Source organism: Folsomia candida, unplaced genomic scaffold, assembly GCF_002217175.1.
Source record: "Folsomia candida strain VU population unplaced genomic scaffold, ASM221717v1 Fcan01_Sc002, whole genome shotgun sequence".
Classification (NCBI taxonomy): Eukaryota; Metazoa; Arthropoda; class Collembola; order Entomobryomorpha; family Isotomidae; genus Folsomia; species Folsomia candida.
In genome coordinates, this window is record NW_019091194.1 from 5,683,463 (window position 1) to 5,711,188 (window position 27,726).

General features: G+C 37.5%; 10 protein-coding genes across 13 annotated transcripts; 6 read left to right on the forward strand and 4 right to left on the reverse strand.

Annotated features, from left to right (window-relative positions):
- The first annotated feature begins 666 nt into the window (after positions 1–666).
- LOC110843594 (beta-1,3-glucan-binding protein) lies at positions 667–2,756 on the forward strand. Its single transcript, XM_022089567.2, has 11 exons — positions 667–917; positions 989–1,000; positions 1,068–1,210; positions 1,293–1,459; positions 1,527–1,678; positions 1,753–1,779; positions 1,852–1,933; positions 2,006–2,062; positions 2,128–2,204; positions 2,286–2,309; positions 2,379–2,756. Exons 1-11 carry the CDS (start codon positions 747–749, stop codon positions 2,562–2,564), a joined length of 1,098 nt encoding a protein of 365 aa, XP_021945259.1. The 5' UTR covers positions 667–746; the 3' UTR covers positions 2,565–2,756.
- A 120-nt stretch (positions 2,757–2,876) lies between these two features.
- Positions 2,877–5,043, reverse strand: LOC110843836. The gene is made up of 3 exons (XM_022089878.2): positions 4,726–5,043; positions 3,865–4,647; positions 2,877–3,660 (listed from the first exon to the last, which is right to left on the reverse strand). The coding sequence occupies exons 1-3, from the start codon at positions 4,806–4,808 to the stop codon at positions 3,030–3,032; spliced, it is 1,497 nt and encodes a 498-aa protein (XP_021945570.1). The 5' UTR covers positions 4,809–5,043; the 3' UTR covers positions 2,877–3,029.
- A 3,002-nt stretch (positions 5,044–8,045) lies between these two features.
- On the forward strand, positions 8,046–10,463 carry LOC110843262 (SET and MYND domain-containing protein 4). The gene is made up of 4 exons (XM_022089223.2): positions 8,046–8,377; positions 8,476–8,976; positions 9,047–9,174; positions 9,257–10,463. Exons 1-4 carry the CDS (start codon positions 8,128–8,130, stop codon positions 10,340–10,342), a joined length of 1,965 nt encoding a protein of 654 aa, XP_021944915.1. The 5' UTR covers positions 8,046–8,127; the 3' UTR covers positions 10,343–10,463.
- A 1,433-nt stretch (positions 10,464–11,896) lies between these two features.
- LOC118434617 lies at positions 11,897–13,057 on the forward strand. Its single transcript, XM_035848538.1, has 3 exons — positions 11,897–12,576; positions 12,646–12,798; positions 12,882–13,057. Exons 1-3 carry the CDS (start codon positions 11,917–11,919, stop codon positions 12,954–12,956), a joined length of 888 nt encoding a protein of 295 aa, XP_035704431.1. The 5' UTR covers positions 11,897–11,916; the 3' UTR covers positions 12,957–13,057.
- A 192-nt stretch (positions 13,058–13,249) lies between these two features.
- LOC110844087 (ubiquitin-conjugating enzyme E2 2) lies at positions 13,250–14,354 on the reverse strand. The gene is made up of 4 exons (XM_022090202.1): positions 14,141–14,354; positions 13,791–14,055; positions 13,482–13,708; positions 13,250–13,414 (listed from the first exon to the last, which is right to left on the reverse strand). The coding sequence occupies exons 1-3, from the start codon at positions 14,262–14,264 to the stop codon at positions 13,528–13,530; spliced, it is 570 nt and encodes a 189-aa protein (XP_021945894.1). The 5' UTR covers positions 14,265–14,354; the 3' UTR covers positions 13,250–13,414; positions 13,482–13,527.
- Positions 14,355–14,421: 67 nt separating this feature from the next.
- LOC110845068 lies at positions 14,422–16,790 on the forward strand. Its single transcript, XM_022091427.2, has 6 exons — positions 14,422–14,600; positions 14,671–14,942; positions 15,038–15,686; positions 15,756–16,073; positions 16,157–16,473; positions 16,537–16,790. The coding sequence occupies exons 1-6, from the start codon at positions 14,495–14,497 to the stop codon at positions 16,687–16,689; spliced, it is 1,815 nt and encodes a 604-aa protein (XP_021947119.2). The 5' UTR covers positions 14,422–14,494; the 3' UTR covers positions 16,690–16,790.
- A 128-nt stretch (positions 16,791–16,918) lies between these two features.
- Positions 16,919–17,497, forward strand: LOC110843880 (large proline-rich protein BAG6-like). Its single transcript, XM_022089933.2, has 2 exons — positions 16,919–17,231; positions 17,331–17,497. Exons 1-2 carry the CDS (start codon positions 17,018–17,020, stop codon positions 17,414–17,416), a joined length of 300 nt encoding a protein of 99 aa, XP_021945625.1. The 5' UTR covers positions 16,919–17,017; the 3' UTR covers positions 17,417–17,497.
- LOC110843879 lies at positions 17,380–19,875 on the reverse strand. The gene is made up of 8 exons (XM_022089932.2): positions 19,609–19,875; positions 19,157–19,516; positions 18,854–19,078; positions 18,607–18,787; positions 18,265–18,531; positions 17,887–18,204; positions 17,689–17,825; positions 17,380–17,629 (listed from the first exon to the last, which is right to left on the reverse strand). The coding sequence occupies exons 1-8, from the start codon at positions 19,738–19,740 to the stop codon at positions 17,483–17,485; spliced, it is 1,767 nt and encodes a 588-aa protein (XP_021945624.1). The 5' UTR covers positions 19,741–19,875; the 3' UTR covers positions 17,380–17,482.
- Positions 19,876–19,894: 19 nt separating this feature from the next.
- On the reverse strand, positions 19,895–24,375 carry LOC110844412 (ranBP-type and C3HC4-type zinc finger-containing protein 1). Of its 4 annotated transcripts, XM_035848162.1 has the most exons (8): positions 23,859–24,339; positions 23,037–23,354; positions 21,690–22,945; positions 21,492–21,609; positions 21,028–21,425; positions 20,841–20,952; positions 20,401–20,730; positions 19,895–20,338 (listed from the first exon to the last, which is right to left on the reverse strand). In XM_035848162.1, exons 3-8 carry the CDS (start codon positions 21,770–21,772, stop codon positions 20,189–20,191), a joined length of 1,191 nt encoding a protein of 396 aa, XP_035704055.1. In that variant the 5' UTR covers positions 21,773–22,945; positions 23,037–23,354; positions 23,859–24,339; the 3' UTR covers positions 19,895–20,188. The 4 variants fall into 4 exon arrangements, with proteins under 4 accessions (XP_035704055.1, XP_021946297.1, XP_035704057.1 ...); XM_022090605.2 differs by having other exon boundaries at positions 21,690–23,354; XM_035848164.1 differs by lacking the exons at positions 19,895–20,338; positions 20,401–20,730; positions 20,841–20,952; positions 21,028–21,425; positions 21,492–21,609 and having other exon boundaries at positions 21,773–22,945; positions 23,859–24,375.
- Positions 24,376–25,037: 662 nt separating this feature from the next.
- On the forward strand, positions 25,038–27,351 carry LOC110843263 (iron transport multicopper oxidase fetC-like). The gene is given in 4 exon segments (XM_022089224.2): positions 25,038–25,787; positions 25,789–26,384; positions 26,574–26,728; positions 26,795–27,351. Coding segments are annotated over 4 exon segments (1,725 nt in total). The 5' UTR covers positions 25,038–25,320; the 3' UTR covers positions 27,302–27,351.
- Positions 27,352–27,726: the final 375 nt, after the last annotated feature.

Sequence of the window (27,726 nt, forward strand, 5' to 3'; positions counted from 1 at the left end):
GATGATATGTAAGTACATACTTATGTACATATTTATGTACTTGCTTACATACGTATGAAAATCTTTCAGAAATCTGTCAAGTCTGATCTGAATAAATATTAAAGTTTATAATATATGTATATATACATATATTTACGTACGTATTTAAGCATATACTCGTACGGACTATCCAGTCTGTCCCTAATTTACAAAAAATAAAATCTATTACGACTTGGTGAAATGATAAGCACAGGTGCAACAAATATTTTAAACGATGACTCCATTAGTAAAATATTTATGACGATATTACTTATTTTAACGTCACGTTTTTGTGCGAATGATTATTATCCTAAATTCTATTTTTACAACAATTAGCACACGGTCTACCCACTTAAGATAACCCCATTGTCCATCGTAAAATTTTGATAGAATTGTGTAACCGTCACATTCATGCGTGATGTATTAGTTCTGCATACTGCATAATTTGGCTTAATCGATGATGTCGACTCGAAATATTTTGCACACAGCGGATTAGTCGACCCATTCCAATTCAATCAATGTCAACGTGCAAGATATACAAATCGATTGACTATGTATGTATACACACATATTTTTCACGCCTAGCAAAACACTCCTATTTATCATGCCCACGAATTGATAAGCATTCCATATAAAAGGTGACAGACTGAAATATTGTCCACATATTCACACAATATTGGTGAAAGTGGCTTCTTCATTAATTTTTCTCTGAAAGGAAAAGCTTAATCATGCGTTTACTTATCGTCTTGGCCTGCTTGATTTCTTGCGGGCTCGCTGCGAAGCAACAATCAATTACCACCGTAAATGGACTACGTGGATTATACGCCCCTGGTGATTTGATTTGGGAAGACACCTTCGATACCTTTGACGCAACGAAATGGGATTATGAAGCTAACATGGTATGGAAATAATTTTATAATAAAAATGAACATCTTTGAGTTTATGATAATGAACTTATTTTTATTTTCAGAATGGTGGTGGGGTAAGCAGCTCCTCTGGGATTTGAAATGATAACTTTTGTAAATTATACTAATTATGCATTATTGCAGAACAATGAGTTCCAAGTTTACGAGCGGAACGAGTCCAACGCATATGTCACCAATGGTGTCATGCATATTAAGCCTGACTTAACCGTCGACCACCTTGGGGGCAATTATGAACATTTCTACAATGGTTATCATTATGTTGAGTGGTAAAGAATCAGAAATGTGAACAGTTTTTAGTCCTTGATGATTTAAAACATTGTATTCTAATGTAAATTAAATTATATTTAGCTGCACCGATCCACCCCGAGGAGGTGCATGCGATCGTCAAGCTGGATACCCAAACATTTTGCAGCCTGCATATTCAGCAAGGCTTCGAACCAAAGGTCGGTTTTCTTTCAGATATGGAAAGGTTGAAGTTCGTGCCAAATTGCCGAGGGGAGACTGGATGTGGCCTGGTAAGTTTGGAAATGATGGCAAATTTGACACATTATGTCGTTACTAGCTAGAATGGTTCACTTCTAGCAATTTGGATGATGCCCGAACATGCTGTTTATGGGGGGTGGCCGTCAAGTGGAGAGGTGGACATTATGGAGAGCAGAGGAAATAGAAATCTATTCAACCCTGCAGGTGTCAACATTGGGACGGAGCAGGTCGGGTCGACCCTTCACTTTGGGGTATGTCGTATAATTGTATATCATGAATCATCAATTGAAACTATTTTAATGCATTTGTCTTATTTTATATGTAGCCTTTCTGGCCCCACAACGGTTACTGGGTAATTTTTCAATACTTTGAATAACCGGGTTATAATTTTAGTTATTGTTAAGTTCAAAGTTTAAATGCTTAGGCTGCCCATAATACGACAAATTCCGAAGCAACTAATGGATATGATCAAGACTTTCACCTCTACCAACTGGAGTGGACCGAGTGTACGTGGTCATAAATATGCTAATTTTTTCCGGTTATCTACATACAGCTTAAACATTTCTTCGAAATTATAGTTGGATTCCTCTTCAGGGTTGACAACCAGACAGTGACTCGCGTTGTTCCACCAGCAGGTTCGTACTTCGAAAGCTCAGTTTTATTTTTAGTTTTCAATTGATTTTTCAATTTGTTTCTTCAGGTGGATTCTTTGAGCTTGGCCAATTCGACCCAACTATTGAGAATCCATGGACAGAAGCAGGAGGGGCCATAAATCCAGTAATTTGGAGCTGTTGTTACTATTAAACTATTTTTAAATATATGCATGAACGATTTATTTATTTCAATTTTTTGTTACAGCGAATGGCTCCGTTTGACCAAGAAGTTAGTTCTGATTTTGCACAATTTTATTTAGTATGCATGTCTTAATCTATGTATAACATCATTTACTAGTTCCACTTTATCCTGAATGTTGCCGTGGGAGGAAACTTTTTCCCGACGGATTCGACCCCTCCACGACCTTGGGAAACAGCACAGACATTCCTTTCCTTCTGGGAGGCTAGGGACGACTGGCTGCCTTCTTGGCAAGGCGATGACGCGGCTCTTCAGGTCGACTATATCCGTGTATGGGCAGTCTGAGGTGTTGGAACGTTTTCAAACCGAATCCATCCCATCCGTAGCAAAAGTAATGAGCAATTAAAATTAAATTAAAGCAATGAGTAACTAAATTTGTCAGTAGTGAAACCGATTCATTCCTTGATTATTGTAAACAAAAAAGAACAAAATTGCTAATTGCATGTCTAATAAAAATCATCAAAGTTAATACTTAAATATGTATATGTAAAATTGCATTTATGCAGTAGCACATGAAGTACAACTTCATCTCATGCAGGACAAGGAAACAAATTGTGTGCACAAATGAGCAATTTAAAAAGTAATTCCTCTTCGATCTTCATTTGGTACTTTTTTATTTATTGGTCAGAATTCACCGCGATAAAGAATAGCAACGTTTCAAGAATTTTAAACAATGCATGCATCCACACACAATATTATAAATATACATTAAGATAAATGTACAGAAATTGCATAATGCATAAATGAACATCACACCATAGTCAAAATTCTAAACAAAAACCCCATGCAAATCAGAAATGATTGATCAAAAATCCTGACGACTGATGACGGTGACATTGACGTAGTTGTTGACGGTGGCGTTGAAGTTGGCGTTGGAGTTGACGGTGGCGGTGACGTTGAAGTTGGCGTTGGAGTTGACGGTGGCGTTGGCGTTGGAGTTGACGGTGGCGTTGGAGTTGACGACGGCGGTGGCGTACTGGTACAAATCAAATTCACTTCCTCTCCCAAATTAAAACTTCCAAACCCATCCAAATAATGAAAATCAGGTCCTTCCAGCTCTCCCTCCTCCACTGGGAACAGAGACATGTAGCTGCGGTTTGTACCCGATTTATGGATTGCATATGCATTCATCCTGGAAACATTGCATGGAAAGTACTCGGCAGGGATTTTTACCTCTCCAATCCATCTCCGTTTTAGTCCTGTCGAATCTCCGGTTGAATTGACAACTTTAGAAATGTAGTTTCTTATGGGTAAATATCTTCCCGTATCATTTCTGTATCCTGCCAAGTAGAGCAGCAAATAGTGACCACTTGGTGCAAATTCCACTTCCAAATACTCATCATTGTTCCCGAGGAAAAACGCCTCGACGACTTCATACTCCCTAAATCATTTAAATATAGGTATGTACATACCTGCATATGTAATTGTTGCAGATAAATATATGAGTTTGCTGTGATATGAGCATGCAGTTTTATAGGCCAACTCATGACATTTTGCACATGTACGTAAAGTAAAAATTGAGCGACTTCTGGTCACTGCAAATTCGCGAAAACGCTTGATTTATCAGAGGCAGAAACTTGCTTACCATAAACCTGGAAATGGCTCTTGCGTTCCGGCGTCGGGGGCAGCCGGGTCCTCAAAGAATGGCGCATTGATTTCCATGAGGACCGATCTATTTTGTTCAAGTGTTTCCTCCTGAAGGAAGAAAGATATGAAAATTTCAGCCATGTCTGGAGACGGTTTTCCATCCCATGTGGTTTTGACATTGTGCTGGTATGTTTGACAAAGTGGATTAACAATCTGGGAGAGGAAGGGAGCGGATTCAAATGCAGGAAGGTAGTGGAAATCTGGATTAGGAGTTTCCTCAGCGACAGGAAACAGCGACATGTATCTCCTGTTAGGATCTGACTTGTGGATCGCGTATGCATTAAATTTTGTGACGTTACAAGGGAAGTAATTTGCTGGGATGAAAGCTTCGCCCGTCCAGATGGGAGGAGTAGTTGAATTGTCAATTTTTGCTGTAAAGTGACGAAGTGGGAGATACATTTCGGTGTCATTTCGGTACCCATTGAGATAGAGGAGGACGTAGTGGGAGGATGGTGCTAGCTCAATTTCTAGATACTCGTCATTATCGCCGAGAAAAAATGCCTCGACGACTTCGAAGTCCCAAAGACCATAAAACGGCTCGTCTGTTGCATTGGTAGGACCCACTGGATCGTTGAAAAATGGGGCTTGGACGTGAATTTTTAAACTACGGTGGCCTTCTGGGTCACGTTCGAGCGAGAACGAGAGGGAAATCATAGCGTTTTCAGGGGATGTTTGATTGTTCCAGGTTTTGGTAATGGTGTAGTTATAAAATTCGGGCGATCTGTAAATAATTATTGTATGTGCATATACGTAGTCTGGTAGTAGAAAACATTCTATTTATTTGGTACAAAAAACTTACTGTTGTGCATCCACTGAATTAAAGAGTCCAAAACACGCGAAAAAAATGAAAGGCACTAAATGAAATACCTGCATTTTAATCATAACGGAAGCCAGAATAATATAAGTTTGTATAAATATTTAAGTGAGTTTTGCTATCTCTTCTTTGAGATACATGGACAAGTAAGTGCCTGTTAGGATTTCACTTTACGTCTGACGTTGTAATTTGTGTTATCAAGTATAAAACGTATTTGTACATATGTATCTGACAAGCTGGAAGGTAACGATGTACATATTTATTGCTGTTAAATATGTCTCAAATATGCAACATTTTGATTAGATCTGCATTCGCACACAAATTTAATACAAAACAGATTAGTTTTTATCTTGATGAGTAATCAGGTATTTATGTATGTATACAAATACTTTAACAATATGTTCATAATATGTGAGCTTACGTAAGCGTAGTTTAATTGTCCAACCGATGGCATTTCATTTGGTTATCTTTGCTCTGAATTCGTTATCTAATTAATTCCAGATGAAACGAAAGTGAACTGCTGCGAGATAACTTAAATAATTTAAGTGAATATATGTACGTACACACCTACATATGTAGTTGTTGTAGGTTTAATATATGTATGAATTTGCTGAGATATGGTTGTTCTATGACATAATAACAATGGGAGCACAAACCATGTTCAACCCCAATCTTTTTGTGACCCATGCAGTTTGATAGGCCAACTCTTTGCAAACGAAATTTGGTTCGGCACATGTGTCAGTGCGTAAAAGTAAAAATTGGGCGACTTCTGGGCGCTGCAAGTTCGGGAAAACGCTATCCTGAGGCAGAAATTGTGTTACTACTCTTGCTTCCTCCTCACAATTTTCCCACTCCCACCCTTAGACATTGGCCTATGTTCCAAAACAGCAATTTTTTCATCCCACTTTTGGTGGTAATTTTATTATGTTCGAAATGAAAAAAATAAGTATTTTCTCATTTTTCGTAACATTCGAATTTAAACTTGTGACCTAATTTAACACAAAATATTTAACACCCAAATCTTATTTATTTTTTAACTTTTCGAATTGTAACGAGAGTTAAAGAACATATATTTTTTAGAACTAATTAATTGGCTTATTTTTCAAAATAGACTGTTGAGCTCAAGTTTTTTTTACTCTATGTAAATAATAATGTATTACATAAGTAAATACATACGTATGCATAGTGATCCTTTATTCATACATAGATGGGCGGTGTCCGAGGTGTCTTGGGGGTCCGGTCCCGGGAGAAATTTGCGGTGTTCGTTTGCTGGACCGCAAAATATTCAGGACACCTCGGGCACCGGACACCACAAATTTTTGTGGACACCGCCCATCGATGTCATTATTGTTTCATTTTAAGGTATTTTATCTAGAGTTGTGCAAATAAATATGAATTTAATCCGTGTTTACAGTAGCATTAACAAAAATATTAGGAACGGGCTGAAGTATGCAGGATTTTGGTTTTCATAGCAGCTCTTGTCGACTTAGGATTGGTTTTAATTTTATCAGTTTGCATTCTTGATTTCATCTCTTACGTAATCACAGTGATTTTATTTACGGCTTTTGTAAAGAAATTTGAGTTGGGTTTGTACTAGATTTTTCGTCCGTCTATGATTTGTTACAGATTAATAGTATATAATGATTGATAATCCAAGCTCTCTGCGTACGTAAGGGGATACGTCAATGTGCTTTCTAAGATTAGCTCGAATGAACAAAATGTGGTTAAAAATAAGTGGTCTATAGTCTCATGAATCTTTTCGTACATACTTCGAGAGGATTGAAATGAAATCATTATGACAAGCAGACAGAAAAAGTGAATATTTATCACTCGGTCGAGTTATGACTTATTCCCCAACTGGATACGACTGCCTCAACAAGACTAATTGAGAAATGTCAAAAATTTAGTTTGGCAACGGCGTTGACACCGCTTCAAAGTGAAGGCCGTCAGGACAACAAGTCTTGATCAATTAAGAGCAAAATTCAGCATATTTTACAGAAATCTTGGGTTTAAAAATGCTCCAAACTTTTGGGGAACCATCCAAAAAGTATGTTACTTAACATCGTTTGTTCCATAATTACGTCATCAGCTTTTGATCATTGGGCGAGATAAGCAATACTTATCCTAGACAGATGCCATTTCTCCCATTTTGCCTCCTGCACTAATATTTCATATTATTATTAATCCATCGGCCATGCACTGCACGAGCGCAGAGATCAAGGTTGAATTGTCTCGCTCCGAATTGAGAAACCGGGGTTGTTCCAAAATGCATGCAATTTTTCCCACATGCTACAACGAGGAAACTAAAAGTGTAACTTGTTGGCGCAAATACAACATACAAAAAACTGTATGATGTTCTGAAACCATAGGTCAAGGTACGATTGTGCTCTCAATTTTATGCATATGTATGTAGATTTGCTTCAAGCTCGAGAAATCAAGATTTCAATGTACAAGGGCAAATATGCCACAGAGACTTTAATTTCCTTTAGTTGATGGAAACTTTAAAAGTAAAAAAAATATGTAGAAGATCAGCGTCGTTATTTTATGATAGTCCACCGCATTCAACTTGCAAATTAAAAATTGCACCTCCACTCCATCCCTATATATTATTCGCAAATATAAGTATGTATATATTTCGGAAAAAAAATTAAGAAAAAATGAAACATTAGAAAAGGAGAGACAAACTGATGGGGCTTTCCTATCTAAGAGGGTTTCGTCCTCTAATAATTGGGGAGATCATGGCACTTGTCTTTCAATCGCAATCTCTTGAGATTATGTAAATTTTTGCACGAGCGAAGCCAGACAGATGCAGTCTACTTTTTGGCTCATGTTAACTTTTGCCTGCCTTTATTCTTTTCCCTGTAAGAAAGCCCACTTCCCAGACTACTTAGAAAAAGAAAAAGATAAGGAATCCCAGCCAAAGTGAGCGACAATGCGAGAGCCGGGTTGGCTCTGATCCGGGTTCAACTATTAAATAAAAATACATGTTACCAACCAGTTACCACACGCAACACAAAACTTCGAAACCGCAAGAGGAACACCGGTGGTACATCAACCGTCACATCACAAACGACTCGGCAGTACTGCTGTACAATGTAGATCATGTATACGTTTGGTTGTTAGTTGTTAATGCCAAAGTTAATGGTAATGAATGTTTGAATAGGTAGGGATACATTATTGGATCGGATCGGATCTGTACTACTTTCTTCCCAGGGTAATTTTACCTTGTAAATATGCTTTTTCGAACTCGTATTGAATAGAATCCAAAGTTACATGTATGCATACAACCGAAATCTCAAGTTAATCCGAGAGTGGGTCCATTATTATTTGTCGCATTTGACTCCGAATAATTCTTCCGTGATCACTCAAAGAAGAGCTCACGTTAGAATGGACCCAATAAAGGAACAATTGATTAAGGTTATTTATAATGGTGAAGATTTTGAAGATTCCTCTCACTTAAAGCTGTTGTACGAGTCATTTCATAAAAACAGTGCTCAAGATAATATTGACATCGATCAAATTCATAAAGATAATGACGAGCAAACAAGTTGTGGTCAAGGTTTGGAGCAGCTGGATAGAATTCTGGAGATGAAGCGTTACTTCAAATGGGTATCTATACCCAGCGGGTTTCATACGAGTAATTATATTACATATATTTCTAAAATTATTTACATATTTAACTGAAAATTTGGTGTAAAATTTATTAGCAAATAATTCAATTCTTTACTTTATAAGGATTTCAAAAATGTCCAATAATCTCAACCTACCTCAGAGAACTGGCCTTCAAACAGCAATTCTCAACAGAACAAGATGAGACAAAATCGCAACAAAAAGCTCTGAGAGGCTACAACTTGGCTATCGCATTTGCCCCACCAGATTCTGCAGAAATTACGCTAGCACTGGAAAAACGTGCCAGTTTACTGTTACAACTCGGCTATCCTGAACTCGCTCAATTCGATATTCACGCCGTTGCCTCGAATCCAGCGTATCCTCTCAAATCTATGAAATCTGCACAAAAATTGATTGATCTGCAGACTAGATGCAGTGCCCTCGTTCATTCTCGTAGCAAGAAAGCTCAAACAATTAGACGAAATGTTGAGGCACGTTTTGTTGAAAACAACTTTTATCACATCCGCTCAAGAAATTCAAGGGTGGAAAATGTATCCGAATGTTGCAACATTGATTATGACCCGTACTGTGGAAGACGGATTGTTGTAACGAGAAATGTCGAACCTGGTAAACATATACTTCTAATTTCATATATACGTATGTATTTTTATGCTAATTAATTAATTTAACTACAAAGGGGAAGTTCTACTTGTCGATGAGCCATACTCAATAATTCTGGAGAGGATTTTAAACTGGGATTTGGAACATTGTTCAAATTGTTCTCGACCAGTTATCTCCGGCGTGGCGTGTGACTGCTGCACTTTCGTACGTTAATTTATAAAATATGCCTCAAAATTTTAGTGGAACGAGAATTACTAAAAAAACATATCCCTAATTCTAATTACAGGCCTGGTTCTGCTCTACTTCTTGCAAGATTGAGTCTACGCGTGGTCCCCACAAGTACGAGAAATACTTATCTTACCTCAAATCCAGCAAAATCATGTCTCTCAAAGGTATCCTAGCCGCTCGTCTCTTATTCAAAGTTGGGCCAGAAGAGTTATACAAGATATTTACAACAAAAAATGAATCTTATTTTCAACCCTCGAATGCTTCTGGTGAAGAAAAAGGATTCTCTCCAAACGGCGTGTACACTGCCAAATCTTACCTGCCAATTTTTCACCTCATTTCGCACATGAATGTTGATATCCTTAAAGCCAAATCTAATGCCTTTAAGGCTTTAATTTTAACTAATTTAATTGACGACACGAGCCAATTCTTCTCCAGAGTTAAGTACAATGAAGATTTCTTAGAATTTAAGGACTTTATTGCATCCCTTCTGCTCCGCCACATGGAAGCTATCGAATATAATGCCATTACTCTGAGCCAACTTGTGAACAACCCGAGCTCGAATAATAATTTGCAATCATCCACATTGCGCTACGGTGGTGGTGTGTATCCAGTCCTTTGCTTAGTAAATCACTCATGTGACCCCAACTCTGTTCCGGTCAGAAGTCTCAAGTATCTCAAAACGTCCGTGATTGCAATGAAGCCTCTGCAACCTGGGGATGAAGTAACTTTCTCATACGCCCCACATTTTGCTCACATGGAAACCCACGAGAGGAGAAAGTTTTTGCTTGATCGGTACAACTTTAAGTGTCAATGTGAAGCATGTTTGAGTTGGTGGGAGCCAGACACGAAGACGATTTTGGTTCCAGAGTCGCAATGCAATGCGTGTGGGCGTTTCCTTTTGTCTGGTCAGTGCCCGAGGTGCATACAGAAAGATATTGATGTGAGACGTGTCCTACCAATTTTTGAGGGTCAGGTTGCTAAAATTGAAAAGCTTCTTCAAACTGGGGAATATTTATTGGCTTTTGAGACGATTAAGCCGTGTTTAAAGTTTTGCTATGAAAATTTGCCACATAATTTTACTCTTGGATTAGAATTTCAGGAATTGTTTAAATTAATTTTGGTAAAATTGGTTAGTTTGGGATGAAATTGCAAAATATTAGCATGTTTTACTCTTGGGTGTACTGTATGCATAATCATTGATTGATTTATATATATAGTTAATATTATTGTCAATAAACGAGCAGGATTCGTTTTAATCAAATTAATCATACGAACATTTTATCAACAGTTAAACTGAAATTCATAATTATCGTACTTGAATTATCGTTTTTGCACAGTCTCGGTCATGCCATAAATGTTAATACTGTTTGCACGCTAAAATCTACAAATAAGCTAGAAAGTAAACCAATTCAATTCATTTTAAAAATACTTATCTAGATAATTCCGCACAAAAAGTATGAACCATGAGCATGCATGCATATGTATTTATTAACCAACGCACCTGTAATGGTCATTCTTGTTTGTCGTTTATTTCTTATGGCGGAAAACCTTATCGTCCTTTTTGTAAGCCGTTAATTTTGCACATGCATAGGTCATCGAATTCAAGTCCATGGCAAATGTGACAATGAACAGACGCAAATACCAGAAAAAACTAGAATTTCTTCACCCAGCAATTTGTCTCCGTTTGTAAATATTCTTTAAATTATGAATTACTATCACAAACGGACGACAGAAATAAGACCACCTGCCAATTAAGGAGGTTATACATTGTGCCTACGTATTTCTTCTTCCCTCATTATTATTATCATCGTTGGCACAGCTCGTCGTCACCCCCGTTCAGTTAAGGTTTTCAGTCCGATCAAAATGTTCGAAGTGGTTCGTACTGCCCAAAAACAACTCCACTCCCCCCACAGCAGACACCCCTATTACATTCAAATGATGAAAACATCCGCTTCCTCCACCAATTCCATCTCCCCACCACCTAGGATCCCAGAACACATAACGTATTCGTACAAAACTGTTTTCAAAGTATATTTCAACTTCACATTTTTTATGTGCATAAGCCCCTTTAGATTTAGTCAGATTACGAGTACGTGGGATAAAAGTGTCACCTACAGGTTAAAAAAATTCTCCCCACAAATGGTAAGCACCTGTGGAACTAGGTTTTAATGTAATAATTAAACTGATTCTGACATGAAATCTCATCTTTCCTCTTGTACGTATTGATGTACTTACACAAATATATGCATTACAGTTTCTTTGTGGAATTGTTCATCTACTCATTATTTACAACTACTTGGTATCAATTCGTTCGGTCAATTTCACAAAACTAGCTCAAAATCCGGGTATGTAATATATCTTCATACACATATTTTAGCAGAAGAAAAGAATAGTAACCAACATATTTTAAGCTCAATTTAATTGTGTTTGCATGTATGCAGTCGTCTACTTTGAGTTATTTCAAACCGTGACAAACTCCTTTTACCGGATTGCTTTTTGCATCATGCTCTGGTCAAAACAGGAGAAAGTGGTGAAAGTAATGGAATTTTCGGGGGACTTGGCGGCACCTTCAGATAAAGTCGTGCAACGGGTATGAAGGATGGAAAATGTCTATACTTGCATATACTTAGATATTTAGTGTGACATTAATTTCCGGTTTGCCATTATCTTTACATATATTGCCCACAGATCTACCCGTTCACGATCTTTCTCTGTGTCATGTACACTTCTATGGCTCTAGCTTGCGGTACACTGGGGGACGAGTACGCCAGCCATGCCATGACGAATGACGGCTCTGGGGCAGCGTCATCTTCATCGAGATGGACTCCAACCTCCTTCCTTATGGCTTCTTCTGCCAAGGCCAAATATTCCCTCTTCTTGTCAACATCCGTCCTGCCCAATGCTAAAAACAAGAATGATACCATACCAGGCACCACCACAACAGATATGAATATCGGCGACGTCCTTTTTGGCATCGTCGGAATGGCAATGTCCATAGCACGCAATTTATGTACCTTCCATTCGAATTTATTCCTTCTCTTGATGACGCTATCGCTGGCGAGTCATGTCAAAGCGTTATATTCACTCATCACCCCACCCCAAGAAGCGTCATCAACCCCAAAAATGCGTCACCTGCAGGCCAACCTTCCTGTACAAGTCGTCCTCTCAAAGTATAAAGGACTAAAGGAGCTCAGCAACTTATTTAATGCAACCTTTGGACACTTAATGCTGCTCTATGTGCTCACGTCTATAGCCACCATTGCCACGTATCTAGACTCGGTTATCGTAGAGCCGGATCTTTTCACCAAGATTCGCATTGTATGGAGTACAAATACATTTATCATAATTTTGACGGTGGGGTCGAATATCTGCAATCAGGTAGGATGGTGGGTGGACTTTGTAGGTTTAATGTCAATGTCAACGTAATTTTCTTGTTGTTCGACACAGATAAGTGAGCTGAAAACTTGGCTGTCAAAAGAAGACAATTGCCAACAACTGCCATTGAGCCATCTTGTAATTTTGCTTAACGAACTTAATGATAATCCTGTCGGTGTAAGTGGGATGGGCCTGTTTACCATTCATTACAAGTTTGTCACTGGGGTATGTACGCCACGTGTTGATTTGAGGAGCATGTGAACTCTGAAATCAAATTAATGAAACGAAATGCTTTTGTACTTTTTCAGCTCGTCAGCACACTTGTGACTTACTTTATAATTATGCTCCAGTTCCAAGTAGCTGCTCGGGAAGTGCAGGATTGACAGCTTTTTGTGGATTATGCGACGTAAAGAAATTAATGACAAGCAGAGATGCAAGGTAACCTTTAGATGCATAAGTATATGTACATACGTATGTATCTAGGACCAAGATTCCTAAACTTTTTAGCTCGTTTCCGTGGAGTGAATGTATTAGGATTATGTAATGTCATTACATAATCCTAATACATTCACTCCACGGAAACGAGCTAAAAAGTTTAGGAATCTTGATCTAGGACATTTGATAAAAACAGAATTATGTATTCATCAATATGAATTATAAAATTGCGTCATAATTGTTTCAAATGTACACATCTCAAAGTCTTTTGTTCTTTGTCTATGTGAGTATATTATAGATTTACAGAAGAATAAAGATGGACATTCAGTAGAATGTAAAATAAATCGACTTATTAAAGCTTATTAAAAAGTTCTGTTGTTTTTACCGTTCATATTTGATAGGCATTCTGAAAATTCAAACAAAAATACTACAAATATATATATCTATAGTTTTTAGTCTTTAAGGGAACTAACAATTTGACACTATGGATTTTACAGTGATACGCAATCCATCTCATCCTCAGTCAGATAATTCTGCAATTGCCAATTCATTGAGAGCATCTTCTAATTCTTGTTGCTGTATAGCTTCAGCCAAGTTCTCATTCTCGTCGTCGTCTGAACCTTCACCATCCCCCGAAGACCTCTCAACAATGTCCCGTCTAACCATTTGTTCATATACTTCCGGCTGCGTGGTGAATAATCTGTAAAAATACAAACCAATTTTTGAATCTCCAGCAGTCAAGGGCACAATATACATATGTAATTATTTAACTGTCTGTATACATATTTGCCTCCATATTAGCAGGAGAGTTAGGGTTTGGATCCCCCAACATTGCTTGAATACCACAAAGAATAGCTGCTACATCATAAGCGGAACTCCACTTTTCGGGTTCTTCTAAGATATCGAGACACACTCTCCCATTTTTGTATACGTTTGGGTGGAACATTTTTGAGAAAAATGCAACTTTGGGGGCAGTATTTGGGTAGTCAGTGTCAAACTCGAGACGCAGTCGAAATATTCCACCATCAAAGGGGGTGTTTTCCGGACCTTAATATATGTATTTATATATAGGTTAATACTATACGGTCGTTTTTTGTATTTTTGTAAACCACTTTATGAAAGGAAAACTTGCCAGAGATTATGGCATTCCAACAAAAGATATCCGAGTCTACTGGGGAAGCACTTATTCCGGGGGGTGGGTCAGAGTAGATTTTCATTAGATCGTTGCGTAATCTCTTTTTTGCTGCTGAGCTCATTTTTTAGTAGATATTTAGAAACGTGAAAAGCAAATGCGCTGCACGCAATCCAAGAATGAACCAGTCAAATGAATATGTTTATCAGGAATTATTGTTTATGTTATCTCTCGTCCATATAAATATGTATGAGATAAGTCACTCATCTTGCTCATTTTTATTTAGCAGACTGTAATTCCACACAAAAGTTTGTAAATACTTACACAACTCATATCCAATTGTAAAAATAAAATATGGGCAACTTGATTACTAAACCAGGTCTTCCAAATCAACCCCCACTTCGACAGTTGCAGCATAAAGTTTTACGCTATATTTACCACGATCATAGTGACAATCAAGGTTACATTATTTTACTTCAATTTTTGTCAGGCTGAAAATATTAATTGTTACTTGTTATGTTTATATGCAGATCCCCGAGAAATATTAAAGAGTTATCAGAAATCGGGACATGTTGCAGTATCACTTGAACATTTTCTTGAAAACATTCCTCACGACATTTGGAAACAGTATAACGAGTCAGAAGATAAGAACAAGTATCGTATGGCTGAAATAGGATCGAGATTTGTTGTTCATAATGATGAAGGTGTAAGAATGCTGGGGGGTAAATGTATCGGAATTCAGATAAGAATACAGCCAGACGTGAAATCATCATCGCCTGAGATATTTATTGAATTGAAACTGGTAAACAAAATAACTTTTTTTATTTTTACATGTAAATAGCATTTCTTATGCATAGTGCAAAATGTTTTGATTACACATATAATTTATGAAAATAGGATAATAGTACAAATTCTACGCTATCCCAACCTTTAGTAAAGACATACAACATCAATGAGCTATCTTTGGAGAAAATATACTTGCAAAAATTTCTAAAGTCTAATGAACCATTAGAGAAATCAGAAAATTTAAACCCGAGTTTGGAAACAAAATTGCATTCGCCACCATCGGAAACATCAAAAAAGAAGAAACCTATTCCACTTAAGGTTACGAATCAGAATGCAACTTTAGAATCAGACAATATCACCATTCCTGACTCTGTAAAACTCTACTCTGTCCCATCCACACTTCTCAATAATACATCGCCAGGCTATCAAATTTTAAAAAGGAGTTTTACAAAGAAAACAAACACTAACAAGGCAAACTCCCAGCCACGATACGGAGAGAACAAGGGAATTCACGGAGCTAACAATTCTTGCTACATGGATTCCATTCTTTTCTCCATATTTTATACAACTCAAGAATTTGATCCAGTATTTATCGCAAGGAAAGAACAAGACTCGGACGATGCAGCAGAGTTGAGGCAAATAGTGTCGGACAATGTGGTAATCCCGTTGCGAACCGATTTGTACGTAGCATCTTCCAATTTAGCTGATCTGAGAAAATTTCTGTCAAAGTTTGACGATAGATTTTCAGGAGCTATGATGGGTAACATTTCACGTAATAATTATAGTCTCGTAAATATGTAGATAATTAATTTCGTTCCCTTTTCTGCAGACATTGAAGAACTTTTATACCTCCTCCTCGAAGACATTTTGATGGAGCCACACTTTCTCCAGTACAACAACGGTACAAAAGACTTCATTCACCAAATCCTGACTGATGACGACGAAGAGTGTTCAAAGAAAGCTGGTGAAGTAATTACGTTGCAATCTGTTTTGGAAAATAGTTTTAAGCTTTGGGGAGATTTGAAGTTGTTGCAACGTCCAAACCCTGCATTCCTCATTCAATTCCCACGATCGGATGGAGACATGATTCACTTTGATGGTATTTTACCGAATAAGTTCCTTAACTTTGGAGGAATTTTGGACAAAAGTGAGAAATATGTATATAACAATGTGTGCAAATATGAAGGGATATTTCAAGCCATTCAAATTATGGTTATATTTATGTTACAGAACCCTGTTCCTTTTGTCTTGCTGTTGATTGTGGGGATTTCTGGGAGTGCAGAACATGCAGAAACAATGAATTACAATCTCAGTGGCAATATTATTGTGAGCAATGCATGAATACTAGCTTTCAAGCAGTATTAGAACAACATGAAACTCAGCATGGTCACAGACCACAACTTATTAATGGAAACAAGATGAAGTTGCATGCAATAATTTGTATAAAATCTGCACATTATACGTCCATTGTTAAATGCGAGGACGGATTTGGGAAGAATAATTGCGATTGGTTCTATTTTGATTCAATGAGTGGGAGTGGTCCTGGGGTGAGTAATACAATTATTTGCCTAAGAACTTTGTACAATTAACTGCCTCATTTGTATAATTAGGTTACACTTCTCCATGATTTTGAAAGCAAGTTAACCAAAGCGGAAGCGTCAATATTGAATAAGTCCTCATTTTCGACCCATGACCAATTTGTACTAAAAGCTATGAATGATTGTCATATTTGCATTTATCTGCCCATTAATTGGACAGAATAATCTAGGATTTGACAGTGGTTTAACCTCTTAACGAATATGTAAATGCGTATAAAATTATTTCGTGAATAATAAACAACAACTATATTTACTACTTATGTAAACTGTTGGAGATCGAATTTATGTAATTATTCACATTTTCATGTAGATGCTGACAAGGCATATAACGCTATATAATCCATATCTGGAGTATTGTTTGATAACCAACGACTGCTGTTATCAGAATGGATGAGTCATATGTACCTGCGTTATTTTAGTAGCAACTTGACGCAGTGCAAATAAATTGTCATAAATACGTTTTCTTGGCACCACAAAGCCTGAGCTTGTCAAAATGGAGCATTCTCCTTCAAATACAAATTCCATTCGAATAAGAACTTTGGACGGAAAAACAATCACAATTCAAGCTGAACCAGATTGGACAGTAAAGAAATTGAAGGAAGAATTTGGAAAATGGAAGGGAGCCGGTTTTGAAAGAGTAAATTTGCATTATCGTGCCAAACGTCTAAAGGATGACGACCTCTTAAGCAAATACAATATCGAATCAGGTAATGACCAGTAAATCTGACCATATAGGTCATAGGAATAAAGGCCGAAAAGTGTGTACATTTTGCAAATTTAAGTTTATTGTTTTCTTAAATTTTCAGAGGGTTTCGTTTTGGCCAATATAAGAAGTACAGGAGGAGATGAGAATAATTTTGCGTGCAGCGTGCGATTTTTTATTGTACAATAACTCAATTGCTGAATTTCATAATTTTTGTATTAACTATTAAGCAACGTTCTTCTAAATAAATCAAAACTATTTGTAAAAACACATGTAACAATATCCACAAATTAGTTTCACGTGTTCCCGATATTCTAACGTGTTTCCTGAATTTTTCTGCAAAACTGTATGATCATGGGACACTTTTATGAGGTCAGAGTCCAAATTATCAAAAACTTCAACCTAAAAAGTAATTCATTTCTATTTAATTTCCACGCTTGAAAATGCATATGCCAACGTACCTTCGGCTGCATATCCATAGGACTGGAGTCGAAGTACACCCACGGAGAAGCTTCCCTTCCCACTTTAGCAAATGATACGTAGTGACTCGACTTGAGGCAAATGATGGCGAATAAATCCATGCTCTGCTGATTTTTGGCTGGAAAATCGATATAAAATTAGCTGAAAATTGTTACTCCCAAGCACGACAATTTTGATACCTTTATCTTTTAGTCCCAATTGTAACTTCAACCCGGGGACCACAGCTCGACACCCAAATAATGGTTTTCCATCGCAGAACGGCATCTTCAAAATTAACACTGGTTCCGGTCTTCTCACTAACTCCACTTCGCAATACCATAAACTGTCTTTGAAAAGGGAATCTGTGTCCTTCATCATTATTATTTCTTCATTCAACTTGACACTTTCTGCACACGGAACCACGATCTGATGAATTCGATCAGTGGCTTGGTTTGAAAATTCGAAAAAGTCGGGACAAGTTAAGCAGTCAAAAATGTCGAGAAGTAGTTCCTCCGCATCTGTGTAAAATACTTAGGCTCACAACTAAATTTATTTAGTATTTATGCATCACTAATTACCCATAAAGCATCCCGCATCATATCGTCCGTTGATGTCACCTAGTGCACTTCGTAGCTCTGCGATCTCTTTCCAATGTACGTAAAACTCGGATCTCAACTTGCTCGCAATGCTAATTAGTGATTTTCTAATCTTCTGCGGAATTCTGCCTTCTTGTTGGACGTTGGGTTTGAAGAGGGCAGAGTCAAATAATTCGGTAAAAGAGAACATGACGAAGAGACAAGAGTCAATATAACAAGAATTTGACTTTCCTTGTATCCCATGTTTGCCTACAGAATTACAGTGTAATTTGTGAGTACTTTTATACTTCTAAAATTTCTTCAAATACTATGTCTAACAGTCACCCTTAGATCTTGCCTTGGCAAGATTTTGAATAACAAATGGCTGCAGGTCCGACATTGCGTTATTGTTTTCTTCGTCCAAGTCAGTCTCCATGAACTCCACAGAAGCATCTTTATTTAGTTGGACCAGATTGTCGTCCGTGAATGCTGAATTATCTGGTTTAATTGTGACAACGTGTTGTTCCTGTGTGTTCATTGAAATATTTCATAGAAATGTTGGTAACATTACAGAGTTCACAAATTAATGAACCTTCGCTTCTTCTGCAACCTCCGCTTTATTGTCCATAAACTGGTTACATGTATTTTCACCCTCTTCTCCGACATCCCCACTTCCAGCGCACGCCGCCTCGACGGCATCCCCCACCAGCATCAACTCTGTCGTCATCGCCCACACCCTGCACTCCAAGGTCCCGTTTTTCGATTCAAATTTTGGGCTCAGATCGTTTCTTCTCAGCAAACACTCCATTCCATCCCACTAATGCAATTAAAAAAAATTACTTCCGAAAATCCTGCATAATAAATAAATGTCCTTATGCCATAAATCAACACTCACAATTTTAACTTGAGCATAATGAGTGGCAACATTAATTACATCTAGATGCACAAATGTTTGCTCAATCTGTCCCAAGTAGGAATCTTGTGGGTTTTCAGTCTTATCTGGATTCCACACTACTACGTCTTTAGGCTTTATTTCTTCCAAGGGTACGGCAAAGAGTTTAAGGTCCCGACGTCGGCTTCGTACACGGATCGCCTCATCGTTACAAGGTTTTGAGGTAGTTACTCTTGATGGAGTAGGTTGGGGTACAATTTTGACATCTTTAAGATAATAAATTCCATCGAGAGGGACACTTATTTTTTGTGTTGTTCCAGTTAAAGTTTTTAATAACCATCCACCCACTCCCGGATTAGATTTCTACTTAAAAATTATTATGCACAAGTTAAAGATTAATTCATATTCGGGGGGAAAATACGTATATCCATAAGTAATATATTTAAATACTTTACCTCACAAATTGCTTCAACGCCATGCACATTATTGGTTCTATACCCTGTAATCTTTCCAAGTGTATAGTTCCGATCGCCCCGTTTAAAGAAAACCACTGGACTTCCCACTGGGGCAAGGTCCTTTTTGTTCATATTTAGTTTTTTATTGTATTTTAGCCAGGAAAAACATTTTGCTATGATGAATTATTGTTGCATACACGGGGAAATGGAAGAGTGGAATAGTACTCAATCCGTAATGCATTATGTATGATTATGATAAATAACTGATATGACTGTGATAATGATGTCGGTTCTTTTCGTGGTATATGTATTTCATCGAATAACAGAATACCGCACATTGCATAGTTTCATAATGTAACTGGTATATTTATGTATATCTCTTTTAGGATAAACTTTATGATCAGCCGTCTCATTCCATGTGATTCTGCATACCTAGATCTGTAGTAGTCATAAATTAAATATGATATATAGCATTTGCTATAATGACAAATGAAAATGACAAATGAAATGAGCAATTACTCCTCCCTATGGTAAGATAAATTATTGCTAAAATTATCAATGCCAAAAAAATTATCTGTGTTTAGGAGAACCCGCTCGTGCCAGGTTGATTGCCATTCCAATCAAATTTAAATCTGCAACTACCACACACAACGTGGTTGCATCCCGTGAACTTGTAGCAGGGGATGTGACATCTCGGGCACTGCATAAAAGTCCGCTGGTTGATGTAACTCTGTAGAATATTCGAATAGAATATATATTTTTTACGTATGCCAATTTTTAGTCAAACTATACCCGAATCATCATTTCACTTCTCTCCTCATTTGCCCTCTGCACTATTCGATTACTCTCATCTTCTGCAAACTCTCGTATTCGTCGCTCCTCCTCTAAAATTTGTCTCCGGTAGGCTTCGCAAGTTCCGGCATGAATTACTTTACACGCAGTACAACTCCTCTCTCCACATTTAGGACATCTGAAAAATAGTGCACCAGCAACTTCTCGGTCAACGAAACAAAAGCCTGTGCAATTAGGGGTGAGGCAGTGGAAAGTATCGGGAGAACATTTTTCCGCCTCGAGAAGGGAATATTCTTCATAATGTTTGACATAGGTTGGTCGAGAGACGAGCTGTGCGGATACGAAGTGATTTGACGATTATGCAGATATTTTTTAAATTTAAAACAGAGTTGAATTTGCAAATATTTGAATCAAGCAAGAATCCTGTATTTTCAACTCACAGTTTCCACTTCTTTTGGCGTTAACACGGAAGTACAAATGTAGTCGTCCTCCCTAAACGGACATTGGACTTCGGCAGTGTCACAGTGTGTAACGTGATTGGAGATGCATTCCCTATTAACATGTGCTAAGTATTATTATTACTATTACACATTTTGGACACGTACTCCTGATTATCTATTTGAGTACCTGCAAAATACGTGGAAGCAACCTTTCAAAATTATGCCTTGACTTGGTTCAATATCTTCTAAACAAATGGGACATTCGTTTGTGTGAATGTTATCTGTAATCCAAATCGGAATTAGGTCCATGTGCGAGTTTGCTTCTTCAAATGAGAGACCGGATGCTTGCAGGTCAATAATAGTCTGAGATATCTGGCTCCAACCACTTTGCGTATCTTCAGGTGCAACCTCGCTCATTGCGAGGGCTGCTGAGTCTCCGTCCGTATCTTTTTGTTCCAGTAATTCAGTCGAGGATTTCAAGTATGGACCTGGTCTACCCATCTCAGTTTCATTTGGTGAATTGGCTGCGTTTGCATTTTGTTCAACTCTGTTTCTAAATGCTTCAAACACCTGTTCTGGAATTATCTGAAAAAGGAACAAGGAATTTAAAGCATATAAAATTACGGCGATCGTCGAATAATTTTCTTTTACCCATTGCAAATCTTCTAAATTAAGAAACCCTCCACACACCAACTTGTCGTTAGATTTGTTCAGAACGCACCGAATTGTCCTTTTCTCAGTCAACGTAGCCAGTTCCGTTATACAGCTCCTTTCGTTGTAAAACGATTCAAATTATTTAAAAGGATTATGACCAATATTTATTTATTAATAATTAATTATGTTACTTACAAACAAATCAAATGTTTACACGTTCGAAAAAAATGACCACCAATTTCTTCAATTTCTCTTTCACATTTAGAACACTGATCCATATTAATTTTGAGTTATTTTTTATTACAAACCAAACGTTGCAATATTTCCTGTGTTTGTACGAATGCAAGTATTCTGCATCGCTAAAAATACCACACGTAATAATAAGAAGCACTAACACGGATCCTGATCCTGAATGTAATCACATGATAAGCGATTGTGTGGTTACTCTGATGTAATGTGTGAATTTTCATAATGCGCAAATTGTGTTATGCAAATATATCCAAGCACAAAATGCAAAAAATAGCATTTAAAAAATACTTTATTTGTTTTGATATCTAAATAATTGATACAGATGAATATTAGTTAACGAAGTAACATTACAATATTGACTGATTGTTCTATCACAATTCTTAAAATAATAATTACTGCAAACTTTGATATGGTAAATATGTTATATCCATTCAAACCAACATGCATTGATTCCTGCCTCAATGATGCAATCTGCTTCAGCATGAATTTTCTTCTTATCGAATTCCTTCCAAGTTGTGCAACATAAAATGTAAACGTTCTCAAAACATCCTTAGAATTTTGATTGTAGCCTGCCGTAAAATATAACCCACAGACTAGCACGCTAAACAACATCAGAGTTAAATACGACATAAAAATGGTAACACTTGGTGGTAAATGAGCATGCAAATGAACTACAGCATTTAATGTCGCCGTATAACCCAAAGCACAGAAAAATATCCCCAAAAAAGCCAACGTACTAATAAAATCAAACAGTATATAATTCACAATTTGTAGACGTCTGTAATGTCGTAAGTGTTCACCCACTAATTGTCTACCTCGTTGGATAAGACGATCCGAGACTAGCTTGACTAGTTTCATGGACACGGCAGATTCCCCACCTCCAATGACACCAAAAAGCACCATAAGCATGCCAGTACGGAGACATTCCATGATGACGAACACTCCCAAAAAGTAACGGGCCCAAAAAACAAGAAATTTAAGCAGTATTGTATTCTCATTGACTAGAGTTAGCAAGATGTTCATTGTTTGAGGGATGGCTGAAAAGACAAAATGCACGACGTAATTTGGAGGATCGCCACCCACCCAGGTCACGGCACCTACAATGATGAAGGGAGCAATGATTCCAGTCCACAGCCAGATTTTAATGCTTGTTTCCAAGTTGGTGAAGCTGTCTTTGTTGATGACGTGCGTTGCAGTCAGTTCTACATGGACGTTTGAGAAAAAATATCATATATTTAATAAGATGAACCAACCTTGGACTTATTTAAAATTTTAATACTTCGAAATTCTTACCCCGTCTGAGCTGCTCGTCATGTCGCAGAAATGAATTCGTACCAAATTCTAAATCATGTTTGCCGTGGTGCAAAATTTGATGACATATTACAAGTAAAACTCCACCAGACAATGAGGCGACTTGGAATACTAAATGAATTTGATTGTTTGATCTGGTTTGACTATTCCATTGTTGTTTATCAGAGGTCGAGTTTGCAAAGAATTTGGAATTTTGGGACTTTAGCTTGTTTATAGATTTCTTGTACTGTACCATTTCAGGGTTGAAATTATACTTGATTAAAAATACGGCACAGATTGACCCACATATTGTAAGAAAGCCTAAAAAGAAGGGGAAAATAACCCATAATTTCTCAAATTTTCGTTTCAATCTATAAACTTTTCTACTTCTTGGACCCCATTGCACATGCAATCTGTATATGAAAATGTAGTACGATTGAAAAAGTTTTGAATAAAGTTTAAATGATCGAAATAGTGATTCAGACATTGTTTGTTACAATAATCGTGCAGTACACGTGTACATGCATAAATATATTTGTGGAGTTTACACTGGTGCGGTACGTATTGAGACGTTGAAGGAACGCATAATTTCTAAAATACTATCTTTTAGTTTTTGAACCTGTTTCATTGCAAAGTTCATAACAAGTATTAACTCATTGCGTTGTCCAGCCCTATTAGTAATTACATATGTACATATATACATATGCATTCAGTGTACAAATTTCTTTAAACCGGAAACAACAAAGTTTAATCTGATCAATGCTTTTACAGCCAATTAGTACAAATTATACGGATTTTGCAAATGCTTATGCACGCTGACCTTACCTGGTTTGAGTCGTCTCGTCACTGTAAAAAGTAAAAACAAACAGCGTGGTTTCCAAAACTCTTTTTAATTAATGTTATTACTGCCCTGTTCCGTTGAGTGTCCTTAAATTACAGAAAAACGAAATTATACACAAGCCAAAAGTCATTTGGCACAAATTGGAAATAAGTGTCTCATTCACATTTTCTATTCACCACATGTCAGAAAGCAATTTACAGTTACAACGGCAGTCACGATATCGAGTTACTTGCAATTTTTCTTTTCTTTATAACCTTATGTATGTATGTAAGCCTTCCCACTGGTACGGCACAGCGGACAATTAAATCCATAGTTTACAAAAATAAAAAATTACTATGCTGAAATTTATGCGACAGAAATGTAACAAGAAATCATCGCGTAATTTTTACGGGTTTAATTTTTCCGAACCAATATTAAACTTAAAGACAACAAGTTAAGTCAACATTGTGAACATCATTCTAACTCGTTATTAGCTCGCCCTGCGTAGCATGAGAGCTATTGAATTCCTCTTGTCCGTCTGTCTGTCTGTCTGTCTGTCTGTCCGTCTGTCTGTCTGTTAACGAGTTTTTTGCATCAATTGATGCTAATTAAACAGCCCCTTGACCATTATTGGATACGTTAGGCGCACCATTGGTACTAAACAAACCGAATCAAATTTTTTAACAAGTTAATAGGACCATTGATATCTAACAATCGGGAACACAAAATGATGCGAAATAATTGGGAGATGGGATGCAAAACGCACCAATAATGCAGAATATCCGGGAGCAATGATCATACAATTTTGACATAAATTTTTCAAAATTATCGTTGATCGTTGGTAGGTAATTCTGCACCAGTGATGCACAATTTTTGGACTCTTCTCGATGGATAATAATTATTCATCTATTTTGTTTAATTTTTCTGCACCATTGGTGCAACATTGCATAAAAATTATTGATCCACTTTGTTGGATTTTTCTGCACCATTGGTGCATAATTGAAAAAAAATATGTATCTATTTTGTTGCATTTTTCTGCACCTTTGGGGCAAGTTATAACCAAACCATTATTACAGGGTGAGCTACTTCTAACGTTACTACGGTTTATTAGTAACGTTAGAAGTAGCTCATTAATTCATTCTAACTACTTATGTATAAGTATATATTTAAAATTGTCAGCAGTATTTAGGGCACTAACGCTTGAAAATAATGTAATGTACGTAGATATATGTAGATTTGCACAATGTACACACTTATGTACATAGCTACACATAATCTAGATAGATCAACATTTGATGCAACTATTGTTAATTATCACCAGAAGATCTGTTCCGTTGTAACGGGTTATGATGCAAATATTTAATGCACATAAATCAGACCACTTATCACCCAATTAAATCTTAAGGTAATCTTAATATTAAATTCTGGTAAAATGAAGAAGCAGTCACCAGCTACCTACACAATGTAATGACTACCTACCTATACAACGCAAAATATAATATTGTAAATATAACAAGTAAAACCATGTTCCCCAAAAATACGATTCAAATATTTCTCATAATTTCTTACTTGCATAATCTCGTCAAAGTTCTTGATTCCAAAACAATTCACTATTCCTTAACGGTGTCTTATCTTTCTGTTGCTCTAGACGGCGTTACTAAAAGAATGCTTGTCTTCAACAACTTATCTCCACCAGGACCAACTCTCCAAGCCTCTAAAGGGGACGAACTCCTTGTCAAAGTTACAAACCGAATTGATCCAGACGAAACCACCACAATTCATTGGCACGGAATTGAACAATTCTATTCTCCATTTCAAGACGGTCCACGCATGATAACGCAGTGCGACATTCCGTATAATTACAGCCATACGTATCGCTTCATCCTGCATCAGTCTGGAACCTACTGGTACCATGCGCATCACACGGGACATAACCGACGGTCTGTGGGGTGTCCTAATCGTGGACAACACTCCAGCAGAAGTGCACAGATACGATGGCGAGTTTGTCCTCACTCTAAAAGACTGGTATCACCTTCCCTCCCAACAGTTATCGAATTGGTACGAGGACCTGCAAATAAGTCGTGGTGGACTTCCCTTCCCTGGTGGTAAAACGTACCGATTCCGGGTACTCAATTCTGCAACAGTGACCCTCTTCGCATTAATGATTGATGGCCATAAGCTGGAAGTAATTGAAACGGATGGCGTGGACACTGTTCGAGTAGCTGGGGTTGATAGAGCAACTATTTCGACAGGGGCAAGAACTTCCTTCCTAGTGAAGATGGACGGGGAATTGGACCAATACTGGATTAGGATTTGGGGAGATTTGCAACCATTTAAACTGACTTATCCAAATATTAATCCTTATCCGGAAATCTTGCGGGATGATCCTTGGAGTTATGCGATTCTTCGCTACAAGGATGGTTCTGGTGTCGCTGCTGTGAGCGAGGGTGTAAACTCAAATGCAGTACAAGGACGACCAGACCATCATCAGGGCAGAATAAGAAGTGCTTTTACTACGACAAGAGATCAAAGTATGGTCTATGTTAAAGGGAACCGAAATTATCGAGACATTGCCCGTCTACCATAAGCCACACCGCCATATCCGACAACAACTATTGAACCCAACCCAACGATCTTAAACCACCGAGACTGCCTGCCTTACGGGGGAGTGACCGCACCGACCCATGTGAACCAGACAATTCGCATCTTTATCCCGTCAGTGGATGCCCCTGGGAATAAGATTAAGCCAGGATTTAATAATATCACGTTCTCAACCGCACCTCTGGATAAACCGGCTTTGCTAAAAGTCATGAGTGGGGAGGTGTTGCCAGCTTCGTTGAATCCAATAAAAATTAACGGATTTGGCGAGAATTATGTGGGTACATATTCAATTTAGTATTTTAAACAATCTTTAGGTCTAACTTGAAGTTAATCGTTTTAGGTGGTTGAGATGATATTTAGCGATTATGGTGACACGGGTCATCCCCTCCACCTTCACGGTCATACGTTCTGGGTCATGGGTTATGGCGGAGAGAACGAAGGACCATTTTCAGAAAGGAAACATCGACACCTGTTGAAAACTGGGGTCCGACGCGAGACAATGGCTGTACTGCTGAGCTCATGGACAGTGATTCGGTTTCGAGCCGATAATCCTGGCGTGTGGTTGCTGCATTGCCATATGAACTTTCATTTTGAAGTGTCCATGGGCATGGTTCTCATAGAAGGGCATGATAAAATTGGGGCCTTAAGAATCCCAAAGGATATGAAAAATCTTTGTCGAGCCGCCGGGATCGATCTCGACCCCACACCTACCACGCCAAAGACTCCTTTAAAAGAGTGGACAGAGTGTAAAAAGAAGACGCCAAAGCCAAGTTCGCTGTGGGGCCATTTATCCAGGAAGAAAGATTGTTGGTTAAATTTACTGCAAAGGTTTTATATGAAAAAATAGGATTAAAAATATACTATGTAAAGATACCGGAATTTTGAATGTACAAAAACATATTTAGTTGTCCAATATATCTAGATATGTATACATATAAATGCATACATACATTTGGGGCGTGTATTTATATTTATTGCATGACCATTCACAATCCAGCATATACATACCTGTATGTACATATGTAAATATGTACACAAGTATAGGTAGGTAACACAATCTTACTATGAAATAAATTGTTTTAAGCCCGTGATACTGCATAGCACCTGTATTATAACCGGACAGAAACTGTTATCAATATCAACAAGTTTTTTTATAACCTTGAACTTCTTCCAGTCTTCATGCGTGTGATACACATCAAAGTATAACGTAAACCCAAACCCATTTTGTACATGTATAATGCAGATAAAAATCACGTATCGCATGCGATGGAA

Excerpts from the sequence above, each read along its gene's own strand:
- LOC110843836 (XM_022089878.2), bottom strand. The coding sequence starts at position 4,808 with ATGATTAAAATGCAGGTATTTCATTTAGTGCCTTTCATTTTTTTCGCG. Across the intron at positions 4,648-4,725 it reads AATTCAGTGGATGCACAACA|ATCGCCCGAATTTTATAACT; the intron begins GTAAGTTTTTTG and ends AATTATTTACAG. Across the intron at positions 3,661-3,864 it reads GAGCCATTTCCAGGTTTATG|GGAGTATGAAGTCGTCGAGG; the intron begins GTAAGCAAGTTT and ends TAAATGATTTAG.
- LOC110844412 (XM_035848161.1), bottom strand. The coding sequence starts at position 23,520 with ATGTCTGAATCACTATTTCGATCATTTAAACTTTATTCAAAACTTTTT. Across the intron at positions 22,946-23,036 it reads TGACGAGCAGCTCAGACGGG|AACTGACTGCAACGCACGTC; the intron begins GTAAGAATTTCG and ends ACGTCCATGTAG.
- LOC110843880 (XM_022089933.2), top strand. The coding sequence starts at position 17,018 with ATGGAGCATTCTCCTTCAAATACAAATTCCATTCGAATAAGAACTTTG. Across the intron at positions 17,232-17,330 it reads CAAATACAATATCGAATCAG|AGGGTTTCGTTTTGGCCAAT; the intron begins GTAATGACCAGT and ends TTAAATTTTCAG.
- LOC110845068 (XM_022091427.2), top strand. The coding sequence starts at position 14,495 with ATGGGCAACTTGATTACTAAACCAGGTCTTCCAAATCAACCCCCACTT. Across the intron at positions 14,943-15,037 it reads TATTTATTGAATTGAAACTG|GATAATAGTACAAATTCTAC; the intron begins GTAAACAAAATA and ends TTATGAAAATAG. Across the intron at positions 16,074-16,156 it reads TGGAGGAATTTTGGACAAAA|AACCCTGTTCCTTTTGTCTT; the intron begins GTGAGAAATATG and ends TTTATGTTACAG.
- LOC110843879 (XM_022089932.2), bottom strand. The coding sequence starts at position 19,740 with ATGAACAAAAAGGACCTTGCCCCAGTGGGAAGTCCAGTGGTTTTCTTT. Across the intron at positions 18,532-18,606 it reads TGCCAAGGCAAGATCTAAGG|GCAAACATGGGATACAAGGA; the intron begins GTGACTGTTAGA and ends GTAATTCTGTAG. Across the intron at positions 18,205-18,264 it reads TGATGCGGGATGCTTTATGG|ATGCGGAGGAACTACTTCTC; the intron begins GTAATTAGTGAT and ends TATTTTACACAG.
- LOC110843594 (XM_022089567.2), top strand. The coding sequence starts at position 747 with ATGCGTTTACTTATCGTCTTGGCCTGCTTGATTTCTTGCGGGCTCGCT. Across the intron at positions 1,211-1,292 it reads GGTTATCATTATGTTGAGTG|CTGCACCGATCCACCCCGAG; the intron begins GTAAAGAATCAG and ends AATTATATTTAG. Across the intron at positions 1,679-1,752 it reads GGTCGACCCTTCACTTTGGG|CCTTTCTGGCCCCACAACGG; the intron begins GTATGTCGTATA and ends TTTTATATGTAG.
- LOC110843262 (XM_022089223.2), top strand. The coding sequence starts at position 8,128 with ATGGACCCAATAAAGGAACAATTGATTAAGGTTATTTATAATGGTGAA. Across the intron at positions 8,378-8,475 it reads ACCCAGCGGGTTTCATACGA|GATTTCAAAAATGTCCAATA; the intron begins GTAATTATATTA and ends TTACTTTATAAG. Across the intron at positions 8,977-9,046 it reads AACGAGAAATGTCGAACCTG|GGGAAGTTCTACTTGTCGAT; the intron begins GTAAACATATAC and ends TTAACTACAAAG.
- LOC110844087 (XM_022090202.1), bottom strand. The coding sequence starts at position 14,264 with ATGAGCTCAGCAGCAAAAAAGAGATTACGCAACGATCTAATGAAAATC. Across the intron at positions 14,056-14,140 it reads TTGGAATGCCATAATCTCTG|GTCCGGAAAACACCCCCTTT; the intron begins GCAAGTTTTCCT and ends ACATATATTAAG. Across the intron at positions 13,709-13,790 it reads GCTAATATGGAGGCAAATAT|ATTATTCACCACGCAGCCGG; the intron begins GTATACAGACAG and ends GTATTTTTACAG.
- LOC118434617 (XM_035848538.1), top strand. The coding sequence starts at position 11,917 with ATGTACACTTCTATGGCTCTAGCTTGCGGTACACTGGGGGACGAGTAC. Across the intron at positions 12,577-12,645 it reads GGTCGAATATCTGCAATCAG|ATAAGTGAGCTGAAAACTTG; the intron begins GTAGGATGGTGG and ends TGTTCGACACAG. Across the intron at positions 12,799-12,881 it reads ATTACAAGTTTGTCACTGGG|CTCGTCAGCACACTTGTGAC; the intron begins GTATGTACGCCA and ends GTACTTTTTCAG.